This window comes from Hirundo rustica, chromosome 21 (assembly GCF_015227805.2).
Source record: "Hirundo rustica isolate bHirRus1 chromosome 21, bHirRus1.pri.v3, whole genome shotgun sequence".
Taxonomy (NCBI): domain Eukaryota; kingdom Metazoa; phylum Chordata; class Aves; order Passeriformes; family Hirundinidae; genus Hirundo; species Hirundo rustica.
The window spans coordinates 775,524-798,423 of record NC_053470.1 but is presented as its reverse complement, the minus strand read 5'-3'; the positions used below and the strand labels follow the sequence as shown (position 1 = coordinate 798,423).

At 55.0% G+C, this 22,900-nt stretch overlaps 1 protein-coding gene and 1 pseudogene across 4 annotated transcripts; one reads left to right on the top strand and one right to left on the bottom strand.

Annotated features, from left to right (window-relative positions):
- Nucleotides 1–3,253: 3,253 nt before the first annotated feature.
- On the bottom strand, nt 3,254–4,253 carry LOC120761977 (BUD13 homolog; annotated as a pseudogene).
- Nucleotides 4,254–10,362: 6,109 nt separating this feature from the next.
- On the top strand, nt 10,363–21,178 carry TMLHE (trimethyllysine hydroxylase, epsilon). 4 transcript variants are annotated; one of them, XR_009208461.1, is made up of 10 exons: nt 10,363–10,439; nt 10,589–10,832; nt 14,261–14,462; nt 15,071–15,247; nt 15,958–16,237; nt 17,272–17,391; nt 17,740–17,976; nt 18,610–18,748; nt 19,616–19,803; nt 20,250–21,178. XR_009208461.1 is itself a non-coding variant. In XM_040083833.2 (9 exons), the coding sequence occupies exons 3-9, from the start codon at nt 14,291–14,293 to the stop codon at nt 19,745–19,747; spliced, it is 1,257 nt and encodes a 418-aa protein (XP_039939767.1). In that variant the 5' UTR covers nt 10,363–10,439; nt 10,589–10,832; nt 14,261–14,290; the 3' UTR covers nt 19,748–21,178. The 4 variants fall into 4 exon arrangements, 2 of the variants coding, with proteins under 2 accessions (XP_039939767.1, XP_039939768.1); XR_009208460.1 differs by having other exon boundaries at nt 19,616–19,809; nt 19,938–21,178; XM_040083833.2 differs by having other exon boundaries at nt 19,616–21,178.
- Nucleotides 21,179–22,900: the final 1,722 nt, after the last annotated feature.

Below are 22,900 nucleotides of genomic sequence, written 5' to 3'. Positions count from 1 at the left end.
CTGGATGGCAAGGAGACATTCTCCATGTGGACATCCCACCAAATGCAGTCCCCTGAGCTGGTGACGAAGGCGGGAGCAGAGGCAGCTGGCAGCGGTGGCCCCCAGGCCAAGATAATCGGAGAGAAACCGTGACGTAAGGCCAGGGGAAGTGGGGTCCTGGCCTTTCCCAGGCTCTGTCGTGCTCCACGCTCCACTTCCCTGCCAGTTTATCAGCCACTGGAGTGCAACCAAGGGAACATCAGCCAGGACAGAACAAACAAACATCCGAGTTTGGGCTTCCTTCCTTCCTTTGGGTAACAAAAAAAAAAAAAAAAAAAAAAAAAAAAAAAAAAAAAAAAAAAAAAAAAATCAGAGAGAGATGGGGAATTCAATTAGATTTAAAATTAAATAAGCATTTGTGTTTCCATCGGGACATGATGCATTCCTGGGAGCAGGAGCTTGGCCTTGGGGAAAAGCAATGCTGGAGCAGCAGAGCCAGTGATGCCACAAGCGGCCCCACATGCAGCCCACCACTGTGCTCAAGGGACCAGCATAAATCCCTTGGCTCTGATAGCCCTTGGATCACCTGAAGTTCTCTGGGGACTCCCAGGTCCCCAACACACAGCCACGGCTCACCAGGAGCTCACAGCCTGTTTGGAAGGGAAGTCCTGGTGGAAGAGGTTTTTTTTCCTCTTTCTGTTTCATTCCAGCACCGAAGATAGGTCAGGACCAGCCACCTGGAGCTCTAGTCCAAGCACCATCATGTTGAGTTGGGTCAGGACCAGCCACCTGGAGCTCTAGTCCAAGCACCATCATGTTGGGAAGAGGTTTTTTTTCCTCTTTCTGTTTCATTCCAGCACCGAAGATAGGTCAGGACCAGCCACCTGGAGCTCTAGTCCAAGCACCATCATGTTGAGTTGGGTGTTGTGGTTTAACATAGCATGGTTTTTGGTTAAAGAGAAAATCCATCACTTATGGAAGCGATTCTCTGTGAGCTTCCTCCAGACCCAACAGAACCACTCGGTTAGTTTTGAATATTGACACCTTGTTTAACCACTTCAGAAAGCTGGACGCGCCTCTGTAAAATCACATTTGAAAACAAACCAACCCTGGGAAAAGCTCTCTTGCTTCCAGCCTTTGAACAGGTAACTGGACGCTGGCCAGGCCAGGCTCAATCCACCACTGGCCAGGTCGGCTCACGGCGTGAGATTCTGCTGCCCTTGAGTTCCACCCACAGCCGCCGGACAGGGAGAGAGAGCAGAAGTGTCTTGGTTTGAAAAGACAGGTATCTGCTAGGGAGGGGCGGGGCCTCTCTAGGAGTGGGGAGTTCCAATCCCTTCCCTCCAAGTTATTATAATTTGGAAGATTAAAAAGGCTTTTTCAGTGAGAGCTATGGGGAAAGGAATAACAGTCCTTTTACTAGTAAATATAACAGGACAAACAAACAACAGCAATAATAATAATAATAATAACAGAACCAAGAACCCCGAGGGGCTTTGTCTCACAAGTCCCGGGCAGTCTGATCTCTTGGGATCCCAAGAGCACCAAGCTGAAACGGTGGAAAAACTCCGGGGCTGATGGCTGGAAACGGTGGGATGTCCCCAGCAGACGGGGAATGTCCCGGCAGGCAAAGTGAGCAGTGCTGAAGAAGCCGCGGCGGCTGGAAGGGGCTGACCAACTCCAGCAGGGCAGGTGAGGGGCTCCAAATTCCTGGGTGCTCCAGCAGATGATGGATGGTGATAGAATTCCCAGGCCCGGACCCTCCGTTAACAGTGGACTCCTCACGCAGCCAGCAGTCACCCCATCGTCCTCTCCGAGACCGAGGGCAGAAGAGACCACCCTCAGCTCCCAGAGCCCCTGAGCCTTTCCCTCCCCCCCAAACTAAGTGATCTACTACCTTTTGTGTGGGTCAAGCGCCCTTTAAGCATCAGTATTTAGTCTCTTAGCAACTTATGGGGGGAAAAATTCTATAGGAAATTTAACCCCCAACAAGAAGCTATCAACCTGAGGTGCTGCCACTGAGGCTGCTGAAATCCTGGCCGCTCCTGTTGCCACTGGGAGCCTGGCTCAGGCCCCCCCAGCGCGGCAGGAGCCGAAATCAACACCATGAGCAGCTCCACTGCTGCTGCTCGACAGAGGTCCATGGCCATCCACAGGCCCAGTCGAGATATTAACTCTTTCAGTGCACAGATGAAACTCACAGGCTTCAATCCTCTCTCGAGGAAGAGGAAAAGAAAGGGTGAAGACATGTGAAGAAAACAACATGGAGACACCGAGGTCAGTAAAGGAGTCAAATCCCAGATGGGAGGAGAATGAGGAGATGCCTTAGTCTTGGGCTGAAATTCTCGTGTAAAGCTATGGTGAAGATTTAATTGATACATCAGACTCTTTTTCCCTGTAATTCATGGAATGCTTTGGGGGGACGTAGAGTTCTAACCAAAGCCATGAACAGAGGCACCAGTGTTGGAGCAAGCAGATGTTGAAGTAACTGTTATCTAATGAGAATCTTGAATAGAGAGAAATGAGAGATGAAAAACCTTGCCCCAGGAATGGAAGAAGAAAACTTCTGTTCCCAGAGAAAAAAGAAGAGAACTTTTGTTTCTATACCAGAACAGCTCATCCTTAAAATTGCACCCCAATAAGGTGACATGACCCATGGCTGTAGCTGTGGGAACTACCAAAACCGTGGGAGGGACTTCACGATTGCAGATTTCCGGGCGGCTGCTATTCATGATAATTAAAACCATGAGAGAACTGTTTCTTGTGGAAAAGTCTCCATGGCATGGCAGGAGTCCCTAAGTGGACTGAAGAAAGATTATTTTAAAGGTGGTAAGCTGACTGAAAATATCAAATTTGTCTCTACGTTGTCAGTGGGAAAAAAGAAAGGAAACTTGTGGGGAGAAGTGTTCTGAAGGTTTATTCTGATTTCTTATTATTTTTCTTTGATTTCTGTTAATAAAGTTTTCTTTCTACCCTTAAAAATATATTAAAAAAAAAAAAAAGAAAAAAAATAAAAAAGCAAAAAAAGCTGAGTTTGAACTTCTGACACATTGGTGGCTCTGGGATCTACATGGCAAAATAACGGCATAAACTGAACAAAAGTTCAGAAGTTCAATTTAACCTGAGTTCTGGAGCAGACTGACCCACTGCATGAGGGTAACTCTCCCAAGCCCAAGTGTACAGCAGATTTTCACCTCAGATTTAGGACACCTGAAGACTTGGGAACTGCCCTCAGAGGTCAAAGCATTTTGCATAGAACAGACACACGTGAGAAAACAAAGAAACCAGTGTCCTCGCCAGAGAGCTGAAGGCTCTGGCTGACAGGGAAATCCAGCCTTGCCTCTAGGAAGATGGTCCAGTGGACTGCTGAATGCCGAGGACAGGGCTTGTTCCGGGGAGAGCAGGCCATTCCTCAGGTGTCTGGCAGCAGCTGGTTCCTGTGGGTTTCCGCAGGAGCTCTCCCCTACGTGTCCTCAATGCTCCACGTGTAGGCGAGCTCCTGCACCGCCTTCTTGTTGGCAATGCGGGCGAAGCGCCGCTGCTCGACCCCACTGGACCTGTCCACACTGTCCCAGCGATGCTCAGGCCAGATGTTAACCCTGTTGCATGGAGGTGCTGGTCCCTTGTACCTGGGTTTTTCTTTCTCCTTGTTCTCCTTGGCCTCCCTTTTCTTGATGAGAGCAGCCATGGGGTCTCCTTTCCTCTGCTGTTCTCTCAGCATTCAATCCAGGTCCTGGTCATCAATGTAATGAGCCAAGGGCTTCTGCATCTCCTTGACTGCATCCTCCATGTTCTGCTGCTGCTGCGTCTCCTGTGCCAGCCCTTTTCCCCACTTGGCATATTGCTCTTCTCTCCTGGACTCTGCCTCTGCATTCAGCCTCTGTTCTAGCTGCTTCTGGGCCAGAGGTACCTGGAACTTGCAGCCGGACTTGTCTCAGAACACAGTCTGAGTTTTCTGGGATTCCTCTTCCACGTGCTTGGTGCTCCTCTCGTGCTTCTGGAGCTCCTGCTTCTCCCACTGCAGCACATCAGCCAACACCAGGCCAGCTTTGACCCCGGATGACATTGTGTTAGCCTTCTTGGGAGAGCCCTTGGCATCCCAGCAATGTGGGAAGTGCTCCAGGGGACTGCGTGGCCTGTGCTGGTCCTTCTGGGTGGGTGAAGTCTGACCTTTCATTCGGCTCTTTTTTCCCACTAGGTGACCCCAGCTTCACTCTCCGAGGTGACAAATCCTGACACTGCTGTCAGGGAGGTGACTGATCTGGCATGTCATGACACTGTCTCCTGGGAGGCGTGAGAAACGATGCTCACTTTTAAAATGTCAAAGGTTTATTAAACGTTAACAAAATACAACAAAAGACTGAACAAGGAGAAAGAGCAGCGCTGGGAGCATGGAACTAAACCGCCGTGTGCTCACCTACAAAATGGCTGCACCGCCTTTTATATGCCTGGTGTTACATCAGCCAATCCTGGCCCCTCCTAAAGCCTGTCAGTCAATTCTTCTTCGCTGTCCATTGGTGGAGATCACTTTCTTGCGATTTGATTGGAGGTCAGGTGTTGCCATGCCACGCCTCCTAGTAACAAGCCGGCCCTCCCCCAGTGCCATGATTTCCAAGGCCATCCAGTGACAAGGGTGAGGGGAAAGAGGACTGTGGGAGGACGTATCGCCATAACATAACTATACATCTATAAAACTTCTCTTAACATACACGTAATATTCACCCCTTAATTGTGAGAGCCAACCATGGCGCTGCTCATCTGTAACAGAGGGGATGGGTCAAGGATGTCATGACGCTGTCACCTGGGAGGTGACGGGTCGGGGGTATCATGGCACTGCCGCTGACTGGGAGGTGACAGATCTGGGGTGTCACAGCGCTGCCTTTTGGGAGGAGACAAGTCGGCGTATTGTTACCCTGCCTCCTAGGAGGGGACGGGTCAGGGGTGTTGTGACGATGGCGCCAGGGAGGGGACGGGTCGGGGATGTCATGACGCTGCCACCTCAGAGGAGAGAGGTCCTAGGAGCTGTTCTCTTCCCCTGCTGGGGCTGAGGGCTCTGGGGAGTCGTGGCAACACCACCTTGTGGAAGACTTGGCAGACCCCAAAATACCTGAACTCTGTGAGTCCTCGTCTCCTAGAAGCTTCCATTTGGAGTTTGTTGGGAATTCCTCCACGAGCTTCACTTCATCAGAGTGCTCATCAATGAACTCTGCCACCGCAGGCGTGTCTCCTTCATTCTCCTCCTCCTCCTCCTCTAGGATGGCAGCGATGCTGTTCCAGCTGACATCGCCATCCACGATCTGCATCCTGGCTCTGTCGGTGTCACCTGGCAGCTTCTTCTTGCAGTGGCAGCGGGGCTGTGGGGCCTCCGGCAGCAGCAGCTGCCTCCTCCAAAGCAGAGAGAGAGAGAGCAAGAGAGCGAGCTAGCAGCTGCCCCAGACCCTTCTTTTATCAGCCCAATTCTCGAAGAATCTCTGGCCCTTGGAGAGAAACTCCCAGGTAAGAGAAGTGCAACAAGATGCCCTCCTCCCCTGAGCTTGGCCACTTCTTTTGTTTTTCTTATGTACCCAGTTGATAGTGTTTCCTAGCAACTTATGGGGAAACAAAATTCTATAAGTAAAAAGGAGCAAAAGGAAAGAAACCTAACCCCCAACATTATCCACGCTGATTTTTTTCCCATACCAACATGTTACATCAAATTTAAATTTAAATTATATACATACATGCACTACCATAATTATATACATATATACATGCAGATATGGATACAGGCACAGTGTCATGGGTAGTTCACCCTAAAACAAGGTCCCCTTGAGGGATGCATTGGGTCTCTTCATCCTTTTGCATCACCCACCATGTGCAACCTGGTCCCTGAGTGAAAACAACCCCTCAGATGGGATTGTCTTTGCTGGAGGCAGAATTAACCCAAACAGTTTTTCCTAGCATACCTCTCATGTGTACCACTGGAACCTTATCTCCATCTCTTGTTCTCAGGTGCTCAGATTGGGCGGGAGCTGCTCAGTTGGTGGAACCTCAAGTGTTCCCTAACCATGTGGCCTTTGCTAAATTAATCTCCCAGTTCTTCAAAGTCCCACCACCCATTGCCTTCAAGGTGGTTTTAAGCAGGCCATAGCACCATTCAACTTTCCCAGCTGCTGGTGCATGATAAGGAATTTGGTACACCCACTCAATGCCATGTTCTCTAGCCCAGGTGTTTATAAGGCTGTTCTTGAAATGAGTCCCGTTGTCAGACTCAATCCTCTCAGGGGTACCATGTCTCCACAGGATTTGCTTTTCAAGGCCCAGGATGGTGTTCCGGGCAGTAGCATGGGGCACAGGGTAGGTCTCCAACCATCCAGTGGTGGTTTCCACCATGGTCAGCACGTAGCGCTTGCCTTGGCGGGTTTGGGGAAGGGTGATGTAGTCAATCTGCCAGGCTTCCCCGTACTTATACTTGGACCATCGCCCTCCATACCACAGGGGCTTCACCCGCTTGGCCTGCTTGATGGCAGCACACGTCTCACAGTCATGGATAACCTGAGAAATACTGTCCATAGTTAGATCCACCCCTCGGTCTTGTGCCCACTTATAGGTGGCATCTCTACCCTGGTGACCTGAGGCCTCATGGGCCCATTGAGCTAGGAACAACTCTCCCTTGTGTTGCCGATCTAAGTCTATCTTTGACACCTCTATCTTTGCAGCTTGATCTACCGGCTCGTTGTTTCGGTGCTCCTCATTAGCCCGACTCTTGGGGACATGGGCATCTACATGACAGACTTTGACAGGTAGTTTCTCTACCCGAGTGGCAATGTCCTTCCACTCATCTGCAGCCCAGACTGGTTTTCCCCTGCGCTGTCAATTAGCTTTTTTCCACCTTTCAAGCCACCCCCACAGAGCACTGGCTACCATTCATTAATTAGTATAAAGCCAATTTGGCCACTTCTCTCTTTCAGCATTGTCCAGGTCCAGCTGAATAGCTTTGGGTTCAGCAAGTTGACTTGATCTACCTTCTCCTTCAGTAGCTTGTGTGACCTGTCGTGTGGGGTTCCAAACAGCTGCTTTCCACTTCTGATTCATCCCTACAATGCGACGGGAACCGTCATTCATGTCGGGCAGGGTTGATGTGGGTCATTCATTAAACTGTTCTGATACCCAGAGCAACATTTTTCAGAGCTTTTGCCCTATAAACCATTTCCAGGAACATCCCCTTGGCTCAGCCACCCTTGATTCCTGCTGCTCTCATAGAAATTGCCGCAAGATTTCCTGGAAAACATGAATTCCCTGTCCTAACCTTGTCCAGAAACAACCCCCACGTGCAGAGAGAAACCTCCATGTGCCCTGCACGTCATCCAAAGCTCTGCTTGACATCAGCACCACCAAGGCCGCCTCCAAGAAATCCTGGGGCAGGGAAGGGGGACGGATTTCTTGAACAACTCCATGGAGCAGAGCCAAGGGAGGATGCACCTGTGGCACCCAGAGCCTTTTTCCTCTGCGTGTGGCCACGGCAGCCTCATGGTGTGGGACCAGCTGGCAGGGCCTGGCAGGGCCTTTCCCAGGCAGAGGACTAATTCTGTATCCCCTACCGGATGGGGGATCTCGTCACCAGCGCCCGCTGGAGAAGGGAAGAGCATTGTGTGGGTTGTTGCTTTTTTTAAAGCCGCTTGTGACCCTGGGAGCAGTGTGTAAGTGAGGAAGGAGGGGACCAGGGGGAGGGCAGAAAATTCCCAGATCTCAGCTCTCCCTGGGAAATCCCCAGAAAGTTCCCAGGCACTTTCTTTCCCAGCACGTGCGTTCCTATGTGCTCAGGCCAAGCAGCAGGTGCATCCCAGAGCACCGGACTCCTGGGGGGCACGTGGGTCTCCTCAGAGAGGGGCCCAGAACTGCCTGTCCTTGTGGGGCACAGGAGGGACCACAAACCCCAGTGAGCTCCAGAGACCACCATGCTCCACACCGCAAGGAGAAACAACCCCGTGAGCACAACCCACGGGCCACACCAGTGCTGCTGCACTGCCCACCCCAAAGGCAGCCCCAAAGGGATCCCCCCCTCCCCAGAGCCCCCCAGGGCTCCCAGCCCTTCAGCTGAGGCACGGTTTGATCCTGTTTGTTGGCATCAATCACTCCCGTCGGGAACACGCCCGGGTCCCGCAAGCACCCGCTGAGTGCCTGCTCGTCCGAGGGGCTGTGCCCGGGCACGGAGGGAGAGGGGCTCAGGCTTGCTGCCAGGAAGGACCGAGGGACAGGCGACAGGCTCATCGCATCCGCTGCCTCCTCCCGGGAGCCGGTACCGGGGCACGATCGCACCCCGGGAAGGGCCCGTGACAAATTCTCATGGAGGCCGGGATGCCTCTGCCGTGAGCTCATTCAGTGACTAACTTGTTTATCTCCCGCGGGAGCTGCACCGAGGTTTTGGGAAGCAGCAGATCCCCGACAGCTCCTCTGCCTGTTCCAGGCGCCGCCCCCACTCCTTTCCTGAAAAAACACTCGGAAATCAGGAATCCGCGCTGGCACCAGCGCGTCCCCTCGCTGCAAGGACAGTGACAGCGAGCGACTCTGCGCACACACCCACGGCAGGGAAACTGGAAACACTCAGAACACCTGGAGTTTGGAAAACCAGGCATGGAAATTCTGGCACGGCGCTGTGGAGTACCTCCCAGCGCTTCGCTGGGGCGGTTTGTCTGCACGGGTACCGGGGAGGCACCACTGAGAACTCATCCTGCCCCATTCCCAACCCAGGGAAGCACCAGCACGCTTAAACACAGAGCAGGAAATGTTCCAGGCCAGGTTGGACGGGGCTTGGAGGAACCGGGGATAGTGGAAAGGTGTCCCTGCCCATTGCAGGGAGTAGGAACGGGATGAGCTTTAGGGTTTCTTCCAGCTCAAACCATTCTGGAATTCTCTGTCTGACAGGTTCATCCTAATCCCCAGGTAACCCCTCCCGGGGCTCTTGTGCCACCACGTGTCATCTCTTCTCCCCCACGCCGCCAGCCCCGTGTCCCCAGTGCCACCTGCCGCTCCCACTGCCGGGTCTGGAGCTCCGTCTGTTCCACCAACTCAATCCCTGCGGGTGCTCCGTGCTGCAGAACAACCCGGAGCTCCAAAGACCGGAGCCACTGACCCGAGGGTCCCAGCTGGTCCTCCCCGAGATGCTCCGGAGCATCTTCGGGGCTGGGACCGCCCTCCTGGGGGGCGGCGGGAGGGCAGGGCCGGGGATGTTGCGGGGCCGGGGGTGGTGGGAAGGGGGCGAGGGGCGGCGGTCGCCATCCCCGGGCCAAGGCAGCCCTCCAGCGGGGACCCGCCGCCTGCCCGGCGCACACGCCAATGTCCCGGTGCGTCTGGATGAAAATCAGCGCTTTGTGACCCAAAAGGTGCCGCGTGTATCCCCGGCACCGCATCACCTGCAGCGGGGCAGGATGGAGACAGGGACAGGAGAAGGGAGGACAGTGACGGGGAAGGGGTAAGCAGGGACAGGACAGGGATGGGAGCAGGGAAAGAGCCAGGGACAGGGATGGGGCAAGGAAGTGACCGGGAAAGGGACAGGGACGGAGACAGGGACAGGGACAGGGACAGGGACAGGGACGGGGACAGGGACGGGGACAGGGACAGGGACAGGGACAGGGACAGGGACAGGGACGGGGACGGGGACGGGGATGGGGACAGGGACAGGGACGGGGACGGGGACGGGGACAGGGACGGGGACAGGGACAGATACAGGGACGGAGACAGGGACAGGGACGGGGACAGGGACAGGGACGGGGACAGGGACAGGGACGGGGACGGGGACAGGGACGGGGACAGGGACGGGGACTGGGACGGGGACAGGGACGGGGACAGGGACGGGGACTGGGACAGGGACGGGGACAAGGACGGGGACAGGGACAGGGACAGGGACAGGGACAGGGACGGGGACGGGGACAGGGACGGGGACAGGGACAGGGACGGTGACAGGGACAGGGACGGTGACAGGGACAGGGACAGGGACGGGGCAGCGCCGCTCCTCTCGCTGTCCATCTCCCCGCCTGGCCGCGAGGGGGCAGCACTCGCAGGCACGGCTCTGTGTCCCGAGCCCGTCACCGCTGGCGCTGTCCGCACGCCGGCGGCACCAGCGCGTCCCCGCGGGGCGTGCGCCGCGCTCCGTCCGCCCCTTCCCCGATCTCCGTGCCGCCTGCGGCACTCCGTCCTGCGGCCTCCCGGACTGGAGCGGCCGCCGGAGCCGCGGCGCGCCCCGTTCCGGTCCCGTCCCGGTCCGGTCCCGCTTGCCGCGGGGCCCGTCCCGCCCCGGCTCTATGGTTTGAGGGCGCTCTGCCCCGCGCGTCTCTATGGCGGCGGCGGCCCCGCCCCGGGGCGGCCTGAGGCGGCCCCGGCCCCGCTCCCGGCCCGGCCCCGCCGCCGCCCGCGGGCTCTGGGGCTCGGCAACGCCGCTCCGAGGCAACGGGGCCACGCCGGGGGGCCGGGGAGCCGCCCAGGTGGGTCGGGGGCAGAGACGGGGTGCGGCGATCGCGGTGCCCCCCAGCCCCCGGGCTCGGAGCGCGGCTCGTCCCGCTGCGCTTGGGCCCCCTCGGAGCGGGACCCGTTTGCAACGTTGTTTTTTTCCTTGTTTTTTTCCTCTTTAAAGTGTCACCGAGACGCCGGTTCCCTCGGGCAGCAGCAGCCGATGTGGCAAAGCTCCGAGCGGCGTTTTCGGCCTGGTGGGCGCAGGGAGCCGGAGGAGGAAGGAGCGGCGAGGAGCCCCGAGCAGCAGCGCAGAGGCTGCGGAATTCCCCCCGGCACAGCCCCTCCGTGATCCGCCCAGCACCCCGGGCCCGGCCGAAGCCTCGCTCCATCATCCCCCAGCTCTGCCCGGCGCTCCAGCGTCCCAGGTAATGCTGTGCCCGGGGTCACACGGGGATTGCGATCCCATCGAAAGGGAATGAAAGGCTGCAGCTCGTGGGCAGAGCTGTTTTCCTTCATTCCCTGGAAAAACACAACGCCTCCTTACCCGGGAGAGCTGCCTGGCTGATCTTTGCCCGGGCAGGACCCTGAGTATCAAGTGAAGTGATTTACTAATAGGGGTTTATTGCAGTGACTCCTCTGGGGGGCTTCTACCATCAGGACTGGCTGCTTTGCTGGGAAAGAAAAAATAAAAACATAATTAGATCTTATTTCTGTTGAGCTGTGTGGCCTGGAAAGACTTTGCCTGGGAGAAATGCAAACAGGAGGCTGGAATAAGGTTCTGGGAACGGGGCCTGGCATCAGGTGGTCAGTGTGAAACAGTGGGGTGAGCAGATAATTCCCTTTGCTTCCAGGAAAATGAAGTAGCTGTGAAGCTGGCAGTGCCTGGGATGTCTTTATTAGCTCCTTAATTTCATTGAAATCCCATGTGGGGAAGGGCTGGAAGGGGAATCTGGTTCCTGACAGCTGAGATCTGATGGAGCTGTCTGCAGGGTAAGGGCAGGAGCTCAGCAGGGAACAGCCAGTCTGCTTTTTGTCTCTGTGGTAATTAATTGTAATTAACTGAGTCAGCTCAGGCTGTTAAACTCTGCCTGTGTCCTGTCCAAGAGGTGCTGCCATCCTGGGGGATCTGGTTTGTCACCTGGGCTTGTGTTCTTGGCTCCTCTGGCTCTGACAGAGCCTTCAGGCCAGCTCAGCCTTTGCAGAATTACTCTTTTTCATGGTGTTCCTTCACCGCAGGAGGAACTGTCAGGCTGAAGGATCTAAGAGGATCAAACCCCAAATTCCTTTCCCTCCCTTTGGACTGTTGTGCTACTGACATCTCCCTGTTCCATGTGGATCAGAAACCTTGGCTCCAGCCAGGTGCTTCCAGAAGTTAAAACTGAGTGGGTCTGAGCAGCTGAATGTTTGAGGTGTTTCTAATAGAAACCTTTTTTTTTTCAGAGGGGCTGGAGCAGGGCAGGGAGGGCAGCAGGGTCATCCCATGCCCGGGAAGGTTTGGCTAAAAGCTGGTAAAAGCCTCCAGATTTGTGGGGTTTCTCCTTTCTTATATGTTCCCATTGCTGAAACTATTTGATCACTCATTTTTTCACCATTTCCTTTGCCCAGAATGGGGACTGTGGCTCTTCCTCAAAGAGGTTAAGCCTCTTTGAGGTTTTGTTTCCTTAAAATGTTTCTTGTGAGACCAACTGCAGTGTTAGGGTTAGGGTTAACTCCTGTGAAACTCAGCCTTCATTTCTTCTCCTTCCGCAGCATCTCCTGTCCCTTCTCTCCAAAGACTGATGGGAATTCCTCAAACCACAATAGATTTGAGGTTTCTGCTTTTCCCTCCAGCACTCTTCTCCCCTTCACCCTGTGGGGTTCTGTGCCCACTCCTGTGCTACCCACCATGTGTGTTTATGCACTGAGTATTTAATCTCTACTCCCTCCTGCGCCTTCCCTTTGAATTCTGCAGGAAATTTTGCCTGGAATTCTCTCATTTCACTGCTGCCCAGGTATCTGGACCACATAAAGCATAAAGGTGAGGCAGCAGGAGGTGCAGGAAGAGTTTGCTGTTCACATGGCTCATCCAGCTGTTAGCTCTGATGAAACAACAAAAAATCGTAAATCCTCCCTAATCATTCAGATTTCAGGGGCTTTAATGCCTCTAAGTTTTAGCATCTCTTGGAAAGATTGAATTTAAAGTTCTCACTGAGCTGCCTGTGGTGTTTTCTTCCAGTGAGAGCAGCATGAGATCTCCTTGGTTAGGTTTAAATACCTGGGTCACTTCCCATTACCTGTGTTAATTCCCTGCTCACTTCTGATATTGGGAGAGGAGGACTTAAAAGAAACGTGTGTGGAAAGATCAAACTAAGGCTGGAGCTGCCCCAGGCACAGGCCATGTGCTAATGGATTTGTTAATGAGTATTTTGGGTCCTGTTTGTGTTGCAAACAAGATTCCTTCTATTTTGCACCCCTCACTGGGGTAGTGGATCCAATAGCCAAACTGGACAGTTTCCCTCTCTCAGATAATCTTTGTGAGTCATTGGTTCAGGGATTTAAATAATTTCTTGAAGATTTTGAAGCTGATAAACCAGGGGTAGCACCTGGATTTTGTAGCTGTAGGTTTTATTCCCTTGCTTATGAGATTTGTGTGTCAGATGGGGCTCATTCCTCTTCCTATAGCAGATTTTCAAAGCTGGGCAGAAGGAAGAGGAAATGGATATCTTGGAAAAGGAGGCTGCAGCCAGGGGGTTTGGTCTCTTCTCCCAGGTAACAAGGGATAGGACAAGAGGAAACACCCTCAAGCTGTGCCAGGGGATGTTTAGGTTGAATGTTGGGAAAAAATTTCTGATGGAAAGGGCTCCGTGGCTGAAGTGTGTCAGTGTGCCTTTATCTCAAACCTTCCCACTTTTTCTGCCTAGAAATGTCTGCATTCTTTTATCCCTGCTTAACAAGTTGCTGGCTGAGAATGTGGCACCTCTGTGGATTTGGTTGTTATCACCAGCTTTTGAGGTCTCTGCAGAGCAGAAGCAGCTTGGACAGCCAGAGCTCCAGTGCCTGGACTCTCCAGATAAGAAAATGAAGGAAAATCAGAAGTCTAGGATAAGAAATGCTTTCTGAGCCGGTGTCTTATCTAGAGACACCACATTTCAGTGTTCTTCAAAGTGCTGTTAAAATCCTGCTGGGTTTAGACCTGGCCCCCAGAAATTCATAAACATGACAGGCGTTTAGACTGAGGCGTGATCTCTTGAAACTTGTCAGGTTTTTGCCGTTGCTCTTTGCGCTGAAGAGTTGTTAAAAATTTCCCTCGGAGAAATCTCCTTCTAACCTCTATCCTAAAATTAATCACGGTGGTTTCTCCTCCATGCCAGCTGTGTCCTTCAGCAGCAGCAGAGATCTTCCTCCTCCTCCTCATTGTTTTGCCTGCTTTTTCTAGAACTGACCTAATTACTGGATTCCTCTGTTATTGCTTCCCTAACCAAGGTCACTGCTTCCCCAGTTGCTGCAATTCCATCCAAGAATGATGAATTAAGACTGGGAATGCTGGAGGGGGGACAAGACCTTCTGACATGAGGCTTTGCCACTGTTTTGCACAAGAGAGTTGAGCACAGCTGTCTCTCCTGGAATGGCTTTGCCTGGTAAATCACAGAATCGTGGAATGGTTTGGGTTGGAAGGGACCTTAAAGTTCATCCCATTCCACCCCTGCCACGGGCAGAGACACCTTCCACAAGCCCAGGTGGCTCCAAGCGCCTATATCCAACCTAGCATTGGACACTTCCAGGGATCCAGGGGGAGCCGCAGCTTCTCTGGACACCCTGTGCCCGGGCCTCTCCAGCCTCACAGGATTCCAGCATCTCCTTTGTGTCTCCTCAGGGCCGTGTCCTGCTGTGGTTTAGGACAGGGATGTGGTGCCAGCGGCTGGCGTGGCTGCTCCGGGGGCGGCGTGGGAGCCCCGCACATGGCTGGCCGCGGCTGCCCCGGGACCGCGGGCCCGTCCTGGCTGCCCCGGCGCGCTGCCGCCCCACGGCCCCGGCGTCGCCCTGCGCTGCCTGGCAGCTGCACCAGGACCATCTCGGTACGTGTGCTGGGTGTGGGTGCTCCTGCTCTGCCCGGGGACTCCAGGGAGGGTTTCCGTCCTTGTTCCCTGGAATGGTGTATGTTTTCCTTCTGAAATAGCCTGCGTTAGAGGGATGCGCACTGGGGGCTGTTTGGTGTTCCCTGCAGGAATTCCCAAAGACAGGATGGAGCAGCCTTGTCTTCTGTGATAAGTGAGGCACTGCTAAATAAGTAATCAAATCCAGGGATTCCTGAGTAAAAACTGTCTGAGTCCGGCACCATTTTCTGTGCCGTGCTCAGGCGCTCCCTGGCAGAGCCCCCCTCGGCTCTGTTGTGTGCCCACCTCTGCTGGTCCATCTTGTTCAGGGTGATGGCAGCTGAGGCCAGTGAGATCTCAGTACTCTGAGTCACCTGCAAGCTCAGCATTTTACACAGTGGTTCCAAAGCAAAGAGCCAGGACTTTGATAAAATCCTCTGCCAGGTCTTCCTCATGTGACAGTTTATGTCAAGAAGTACCACTGCATCCTCTGTAATTGGGATGATAAGGTGTGGACTCTGGGCTTCAGTTCTTGGCTTTGTTCGTCCTCCCTGTTACCCCAAAGCCTCCTCTGCTCCCATCCCTGGCAGAGCTGAGGTACGGGAGCACCGTGATGCGCCTGGATTTCGTGTGGCTGCGGGACCACTGCCGCTCTGCCTCCTGCTACAACACCAAGACCAAGCAGCGCAGCCTGGACACGGCCAGCGTGGACCTGGCCATCCGGCCCCAGGCTGTGCGGGTGGATGAGACCACGCTCTTCCTCACCTGTGAGTCCTGAGCACCTGTGCCCTCCCGTGCCTGCTGCTGGATCCAGCTTTGCTGGGAGAGGGCGGCATTATCTCCAGATCTGCCTGTCCAGGAAGATACTGAGCCATGAGCAGGTTTTAAACACTGCTCTCTGATTTTAAATGCTGTGAATGCACCTGTGCTTACAGTCAAAGCGGTGTGGTTTTCCTGCCCCAGCTCTTTCTGTGTGTGCAGTGTCTGGGTTGGTCAAACTCCCCCAGGAGTGCAGGTGGTGCATGGATGGGGCATGACACCGTTGCTTCTCTTTTCCTTCCCTGTCCTGTGTCAGCAGCTGTCAGCCCTCCTCACCATGCTCGTTTTCTGTCCTTTCTCCTTGCTTTCCCAGCTGCTTTCTTCCTTTTGCTGGGGCTTACCTTTATCTGAAGGCTTGACTTCAGAGATTTGATTGTCCTTGGAGTCCTGTCAACAAAAGCCAAAACCACTGCAGATGCAACAGTTGGCTGTGAATTTGGAGAAGATTGCAGCAGCCGTCCTGAATTTGGAGTTGTGGCAGCAATGACAACACCTTTAGGACTCGTGGCCCTTCAGGTCATATTTTGGGTGGCAGCAGGGTGCAAAGAGCCCATCCCTGAACAGGTGACAGGGGTGAGGCCCGTCCTGGGCTGACAGGTGCCATGATTTCGGGCTGCTCAGTGGGATTTTGGTGACTCTGCCCTTGTCCCTGTGCCAGGGCCGGATGGACACGTGACACGGTACGGGCTGGAGTGGCTGGTGAGGAACAGCTACGAGGGGCAGAAGCAGCAGGTCATGCACCCCCGCATCCTCTGGAATGCTGAGATCTACCGGCAAGCCCAGGTCCCCTCCATCGACTGCCGGAGCTTCCTGGAGACAGACGAAGGTCTGAAGGAATTCATGCAGAACTTCTTGTTGTACGGGATTGCTTTTGTGGAGAATGTCTCTCCCACCAAAGAGGACACAAAAATCTTGGCAGAGCGGATCAGCATAATCAGGTATCTGGGCTATCCTGGGAAGGGTAAACTTGTTTTCTTTCTGTTTGGAAATCTGTTGCCTCTTTGTCCGGTGTTGTGTGTGGCGTGGCTGGTCTGCAGACAAATGCTCTGGCTGTTCCCTTTGACCTGGGATGGAGGATCCCACTGTGGGATCCACCCTCCTTTATGGGAGAGGTGGGAATCGCTCAGTTATTGAGCTGCCCTCGGAGCATACGATGACTTTTGTGACAGTGGGACTATGCAGAGAGGAGGGACTGAAGGAAGTGGCTGTCTGGGAAGAGCAGGGCTTTGCCAGGAGAGACATTTCCTGTTATGACTTGAGGGGTCGTGAGGGCAGCCTGGCCCTGGGAGCCAGGGAGATCAAAGACCAGTTGGAGCTCTTGTTAAAGAAAAACAGTGAGAGGTGTTGGTGCTGAGTTTGTGTAAAGCACCACCAGCATGGTAAGCCAGGGGTTGAGCTTGGGGCTTTATCCAAGCTGTAGAAACAGTTTGATTTCCCTGGGGCTGTTAGAAAAGGAGGGATTCCTATTAATGAATAGTCACACCAAATAAAAACAAGGGGCTCCAGGGAATATCCAGCCAGCTTTTGTCTCCAGGCATCCTCTCCCTGTAGCCCCTGAGTGCTGTTTGGCTTTGCCTACTGTCCCTTCCTTCCTGTGGGTGTTGGAAGGGGGAGGCAGTGAAAACAGGATTCTGGGAAGAAGAAATGGAATTTGGGTAACCCTGTGTGGATACAAGTAAGGGCTGGCTGCGCTTAGGCAACTCTTTGTGTCACTTCCATGATGGGACGATGGTTGGTGTGGAAGCATTGGTGTTTGTGGAGGGGAAGACTCATCACAACCAGCCTTTTGGAGAGGAAAAAGAGGAGCTGAACACCAGAAGAGGGAGTAGAGGCACCATCGCTGACAATCTGAATTTTGTGAAGTTGGTGTGCTTTAATGACTCTGTGCATGGGACGGAGGGGAGTAACTCAAATGTAGGGGTGGATGTTCCTTACCCAGACACTGACCCATAACTGCCCATCTCTTTTCCAGGGAGACCATTTATGGCAGGATGTGGTACTTCACCTCTGACTTCTCCCGGGGCGACACAGCCTACACCAAGCTGGCCCTGGACCGGCACACGGACACCACCTACTTCCAAGAGCCCTGCGGGTACGTGCTGCTGCAGGGACACCTTCCACTATCCCACGTTGCTCAAAGCCCCATCCAGCCTGTCCTTGGACACTTCCAGGGATGGGGCAGCCACAGCCTCTTTGGCTTTGGATTTGGGGTGACATAGCCCTCATCCTGCAGCTCCTGAAGTCTCCCAGACTCGTGTCACTGGGTTTGGGAAGCAGCACAGGCAGCTTGCTGCCTCCTCACCCGGCAAAACCTGTGGCATTGGGTCTGGAGAAGCGGCAGGTACGGGTGGTGCATCCATCCAGAGCTGGCAGTGTCCTTGGGGAGCACCTTGTGCCCAGGCAGCCAAGGTCATTCCTCTTGGATTCTGTCTCTGTGCAGCATCCAGGTGTTCCACTGCCTGAAGCACGAGGGCACGGGCGGGCGGACGCTGCTGGTGGACGGGTTCCACGCGGCCGAGCAGGTGCTGCGCCAGGCCCCGGAGCACTTTGAGCTGCTGGCCAGGGTGCCCCTCAAACACGAGTACGTGGAGAACGTGGGCGGCTGCCACAACCACATGGTCGGAGTGGGGCCAGTGCTCAACGTCTACCCCTGGAACAACGAGCTTTACCTCATCAGGTAATGGCCAGAGCGGGGAGGAGAGGGCGTTGTGGTGGTGGTTTTCCAGAACGTTCCATGGGCTGAAAACCAGCCTATCTTTGAGGAGCAGGGATGAAACCATGGCAGCACCTTGTGTTCCTCCCGCTTTAGGGGAAGCATCAGCACCGCTGATACAAAGATGGGTGTCGGTGCTGAGCTTTGATTTCTCACTCCTGGCATTCTCCCTTCAGCTCCGAGCTCTCATCCCATCCTATTTGAGATGCAGAAGAATTCAGCCCTTCTCTTGCGAGACTATCCTGGCACGGAGGGAGCAGGGAGAGCACAGAGGGATTCCTTCCAAAGGGAACTTGGGCTAATTTTTGAAACTGCAGTTTGGCTCAGTTCTGGAGGTTGTCCAGCACTGCTTTGCACTTTTATTCTAAGCAACCCCCAGTCTTGCCGTGTCCTTCCATGGAATACCAGGAAGAACAGGTGTACACTCGATAGTAAACTCTTCCTGCCCTCTGTATTCCCAAAAGTCCTGGCAGCACAACCTCTTTGGTCACCTCTGCAGCCTCCCTTAAACACCCACTAATCCCACAGGCTCCTGAGGTTCTCTTGGAAGCACCTGGAGCCACATTGGGCAGTCTCTTGTCTCTTCCCTCTCTGCAGGTACAACAACTACGACCGTGCCGTGTTCAACACGGTTCCCCATGACGTGGTGCGCCGCTGGTACCACGCGCACCGCGCCCTCACCGCCGAGCTGCGCCGGCCCGACAACGAGCTCTGGGTCAAGCTGAAGCCGGGCAAGGTGGGACCTGGGGCTGCATCCTCTGGGACTGGTCGAGGGTGGGACTTTGGAGCTGAATCCCGTGGGTTTGGCACTGGGAGATGGGCAGGGTGCTCCGTGGATGTGTCAGTGTCTGGGCGTTGCCATATCCAGCAGTTTTCCTCGTTCTGGGTGCTCCAGGGTTAACAGCAGTAGCTTCTGCGTGTGTGTTTTCCTGCTGTCTGAAAGCAATACGAGCTCCCAGGTGAGGCAGAGATGTTTAGTTTAAGCTCTGCCTCAAAGGAAGGTTCGTCCCAGTTTCCAGCCACTGAAATGAGAATCCTCAGGAGCAGAGAGGCCAGAGCACTTAATGTTCAGGCTTTCACTTCTTCCAGAAGAAATTACAGTTCTGAGGTTATGTTTGAGCCCCTACATGGGTAGGTAACTCTGCAGAGGCAGGAGGCTGGGGCTGCCTCATCCCTGGAAGAGTTCAAATCCAGGTTCCATGGGGCTTGGAGCAACCTGGGATAGTGGAAGGTGTCCCTGCCCATGGAACAAGATGGGCTTTAAGGTTCCTTCCAACCCAGGCATTCTGGGATTCAGTGATTAGTTGGCCACTGTCTATTGCTGGTGAACTATTTCCTCTCCAGTAGAAAGGTGAAGAAACCCCAAAATGTGTTTCTGGGCTGGCACCATAAAGATCCGGTGAACAAGATGTGCTGGATCCTGTGGAACAGCTGGCTGGAGCCTCACCTGTGCCAGTGTGGGACAGGAGGCTCGTGCCCACTGTGGCACACCCTTACCTGCTCTTCCAGTCTCCAGGGATCCCCAGGAGCTGCCCTGCCAGAGGCTCGTGGCCCTGCCTGCCGTGGTTGCTGCCCTCCTGAGGACCTTTTCCCTTTCCTGCAGGTCCTGTTTGTGGATAACTGGCGTGTCCTGCACGGCCGGGAGGCGTTCACGGGCTACCGGCAGCTCTGCGGCTGTTACCTGACGAGGGACGATGTGCTGAACACTGCCCGCCTGCTGGGGCTGCAGGCCTAGCCCAGCCCTCCAAGAGCCAGGCAGCCCCCAGTCCCACCTCTGGGAGAGGCAGGAGCCTCCCAGTCCCACTGCCAGGAGAGGCCAGCAGCCCCCAGTCCCACCTCTGGGAGAGGCAGGAGCCTCCCAATCCCACTGCCAGGAGAGGCCAGAAGCCCCCAGTCCCACCTCTGGGAGAGGCAGGAGCCTCCAGTCCCACTGCCAGGAGAGGCCAGCAGCCCCTCAGTGCCCCCCTTGGGAGAGGCAGGAGCCTCCCAATCCCACTGCCAGGACAGGCCAGCAGCCCCTGAGTGCCCCCCTGGGAGAGGCAGGAGCCTCCAGTTCCACTGCCAGGAGAGGCCAGCAGCCCCCAGTCCCACCTCTGGGAGAGGCAGGAGCCTCCAGTCCCACTGCCAGGAGAGGCCAGCAGCCCCCAGTCCCACCTCTGGGAGAGGCAGGAGCCTCCCAATCCCACTGCCAGGAGAGGCCAGCAGCCCCTCAGTGCCCCCCTGGGAGAGGCAGGAGCCTCCAATCCCACTGCCAGGAGAGGCCAGCAGCCCCTGAGTGCCCCCCCTGGGAGAGGCAGGAGCCTCCAGTTCCACTGCCAGGAGAGGCCAGCAGCCCCTGAGTGCCCCCCCTGGGAGAGGCAGGAGTCCCCAGTCCCACTGCCAGGAGAGGCCAGCAGCCCCTCAGTGCCCCCCTGGGAGAGGCAGGAGCCCCCAGCCCCGCTCCACACCAGGCCAGGTGAGCTGGTGCCTGCCCAGGTGCTCCAGGCCCTCTGTGCCAGTGCCTCACCTGCAGTACCTCAGACACCTGCACCCTCTCCAAGCCGCTCCCAGGGCCTGCTCAGGAGAGTGGGCAGGTGGGTACCAAAGGTTGTGGGAGTATTTTTTTGCACCACGCTCTGCCTTTGAGCACAGGCAGCTCTTGCTGTCTGTGCTCCTTGCCTGGTCCTCTCAGTCATGGTTAATCCCACCACAGTAAGTGCTCCTCCAAGCAAGTGCCTTCAGGATTTGGAAGCTGTGCATTATTCCGTTTGGCCTTTTCTTCAGCTGCCAGTTTTAGGGGACTTTCAGTAGAGCAGAATGGAAATCTCTGGGATCTTGTCTCTTATCACTGATCCCAGCCAAGCTGCCTGAGAGAGGGCCTGGGGAGATCCTGGTGTACTTCAGGCATTTCTGAGAAGGTGTAGGTTGGAGAAGGAAAAGGGAAGCAGCAAGATCTGCATGTTGAGAAGCAGAGATGACAATGTTAGATGAGGGATTGAATTCCCACTTTTCCTTGACTTTCAGTAGTGCCATGCTGCTGTTCCTCTGTGTGTTGCACTGCACTCATGTTGAGGGCAATGCTCAGCAGCCCCAGGATTTCTGACAAGCTTCCCACCGTGCTTCTTCTTCCATCCTTTCTTAAGGAATTGGTATTAGGTCATCATCACACTCTGATACATGAACCTCACTCTTTGGGTGTATTTTTTCCCAAAATTCTCCTACTCTGGATGTAACTCAGAGGTCCCTTTCAGTTCCTGGGAGATGAGATCTGGCACACTGAAGGGCCACAGGATAAGGAACGAAAGCAAATCCTGCTGTTACAGAATTTTTCATTCTGCCTTATCTTTTGGGGCATTCCCTCTGCCCTGACCAGACCTTGAATCAGGGCTGGGCCCCTTTCCCCCTGACTGTGCTGTGTGAGGTGCTCCATGTCCTCAGGGCAGGGGCAGTGCAGGTGCACAGCTGCTGAAGTTGCTGCCCTTGTTTAATCCGGACACTGAATGTAGAGATCGTGGTGCCAAGACAGTCCTGAGGTCTGCTCTTGCTCTGGGCTGAGCTTCCTGAGGCTCGCAGTCCCCGCCTTCCCTTCCCAGTGCTTCCCATCCTGAGTGAGCCCTGGGGGTCCAGGGGTCTCACAGGGATTTCTGAGCCCAGGCTGGGCAGGTGGTGCCAGGTGAGCTGCCCTCTGTCAAGCACAGCTCCAATTGCAGCCTTGAATCCTGGTAGGAGCCGATTTTAAAACTCAGCAGGAAAATTAAGCCCCCTCCAGCCAACCTCTTTCCATAGTGGAAGAAAAACACTCTGAGAGATTCTGAGTTGGGAGTCACAATTTACTGAAGAAATCATGGTCATCACAATGATATTAATAAAAGATTGTACAAAAAGAGAAGGGTTTGCCCACAAAAAGGGTATTTACCACCAAAAGGTGTCACCGGAGCCCTGGGACAATGGTGAGAGGTGGCCGTGGTGTGGCCAGGTGGCACCTGCCGGGAGAGTCCCTGAGGGAGCCCAGCAAAAGAAAGGAACTCCAAAGGCACTCCCTTCCACAGCCAGGGAAAGGGGGGAAAAGGGCTCTGCTTGCAGTGTCTGAGCATTCCCTGCTGGAAACCGCCCTCCTCCAGCGGGACCCTCGGGCTGGGCTGACCCCTCCACGGCTCCCTCCATCCCCGCCGTCCCTCCCTCATCCCCCCACGCGGTGCGGCTGCACGGGCCTTTCCCTGGCCACACGATGGCACAAGGTACCAGGAATTCTTGTTTCGAAAACCCTCCAGTCCCGTCCCCCGGCGGTGCCGCTGCCGTTCGTGCCGCTGCTCCCTCTCCATCCCTCCGGAGGAGCCCAGGTATTGCTGTTCAGAGCCTCTGTGGCGTTTTTGTGGGTGTGAACGTTTTTTAGGAGCTGAGGAGTGTGGTTCCTGTCGTACCAAAGGATGGAGTAGATGACGAGAGTGATGTGAGGGAATTGGAGACCTCGGTCTGGGGGACCTGAGGGTGCCTGCAAGACACCGGGGCTGGTCTGAAGGCAGCTGAGCCCGGTGCCGCTGACGGAACCCGGAGAGAAGCTGGGAGGGTGTTGCTGTACCCCGGGATTCTCCATTCCCATCTGCACATCCCAGGGCCCCCGCTTTGGTCCCTCACCTCACACAGCCTGAGTGTGTTCCCCACACACCCAGACCTTCAGCTGGCTCCACGTCCCCCCATCCTTGTCTGCTGGCTTGTCCCACAGGAACCCCAATTCCTCCCTTTCCTCTTGACTCTGCAGTTCAGCCCCTCCTTCGGCTTTCGGGGCTCCCCAGAATCCTCAGCCCTGCAGTGAAACCGAACCTCCCCGTTCACTTGCTGGCCACATTTTCCCTCCAGCATCTCCCAGAGTTTCTGATTTCCCCCCAGTCTGCTCCAGAGCTCTCTGCTC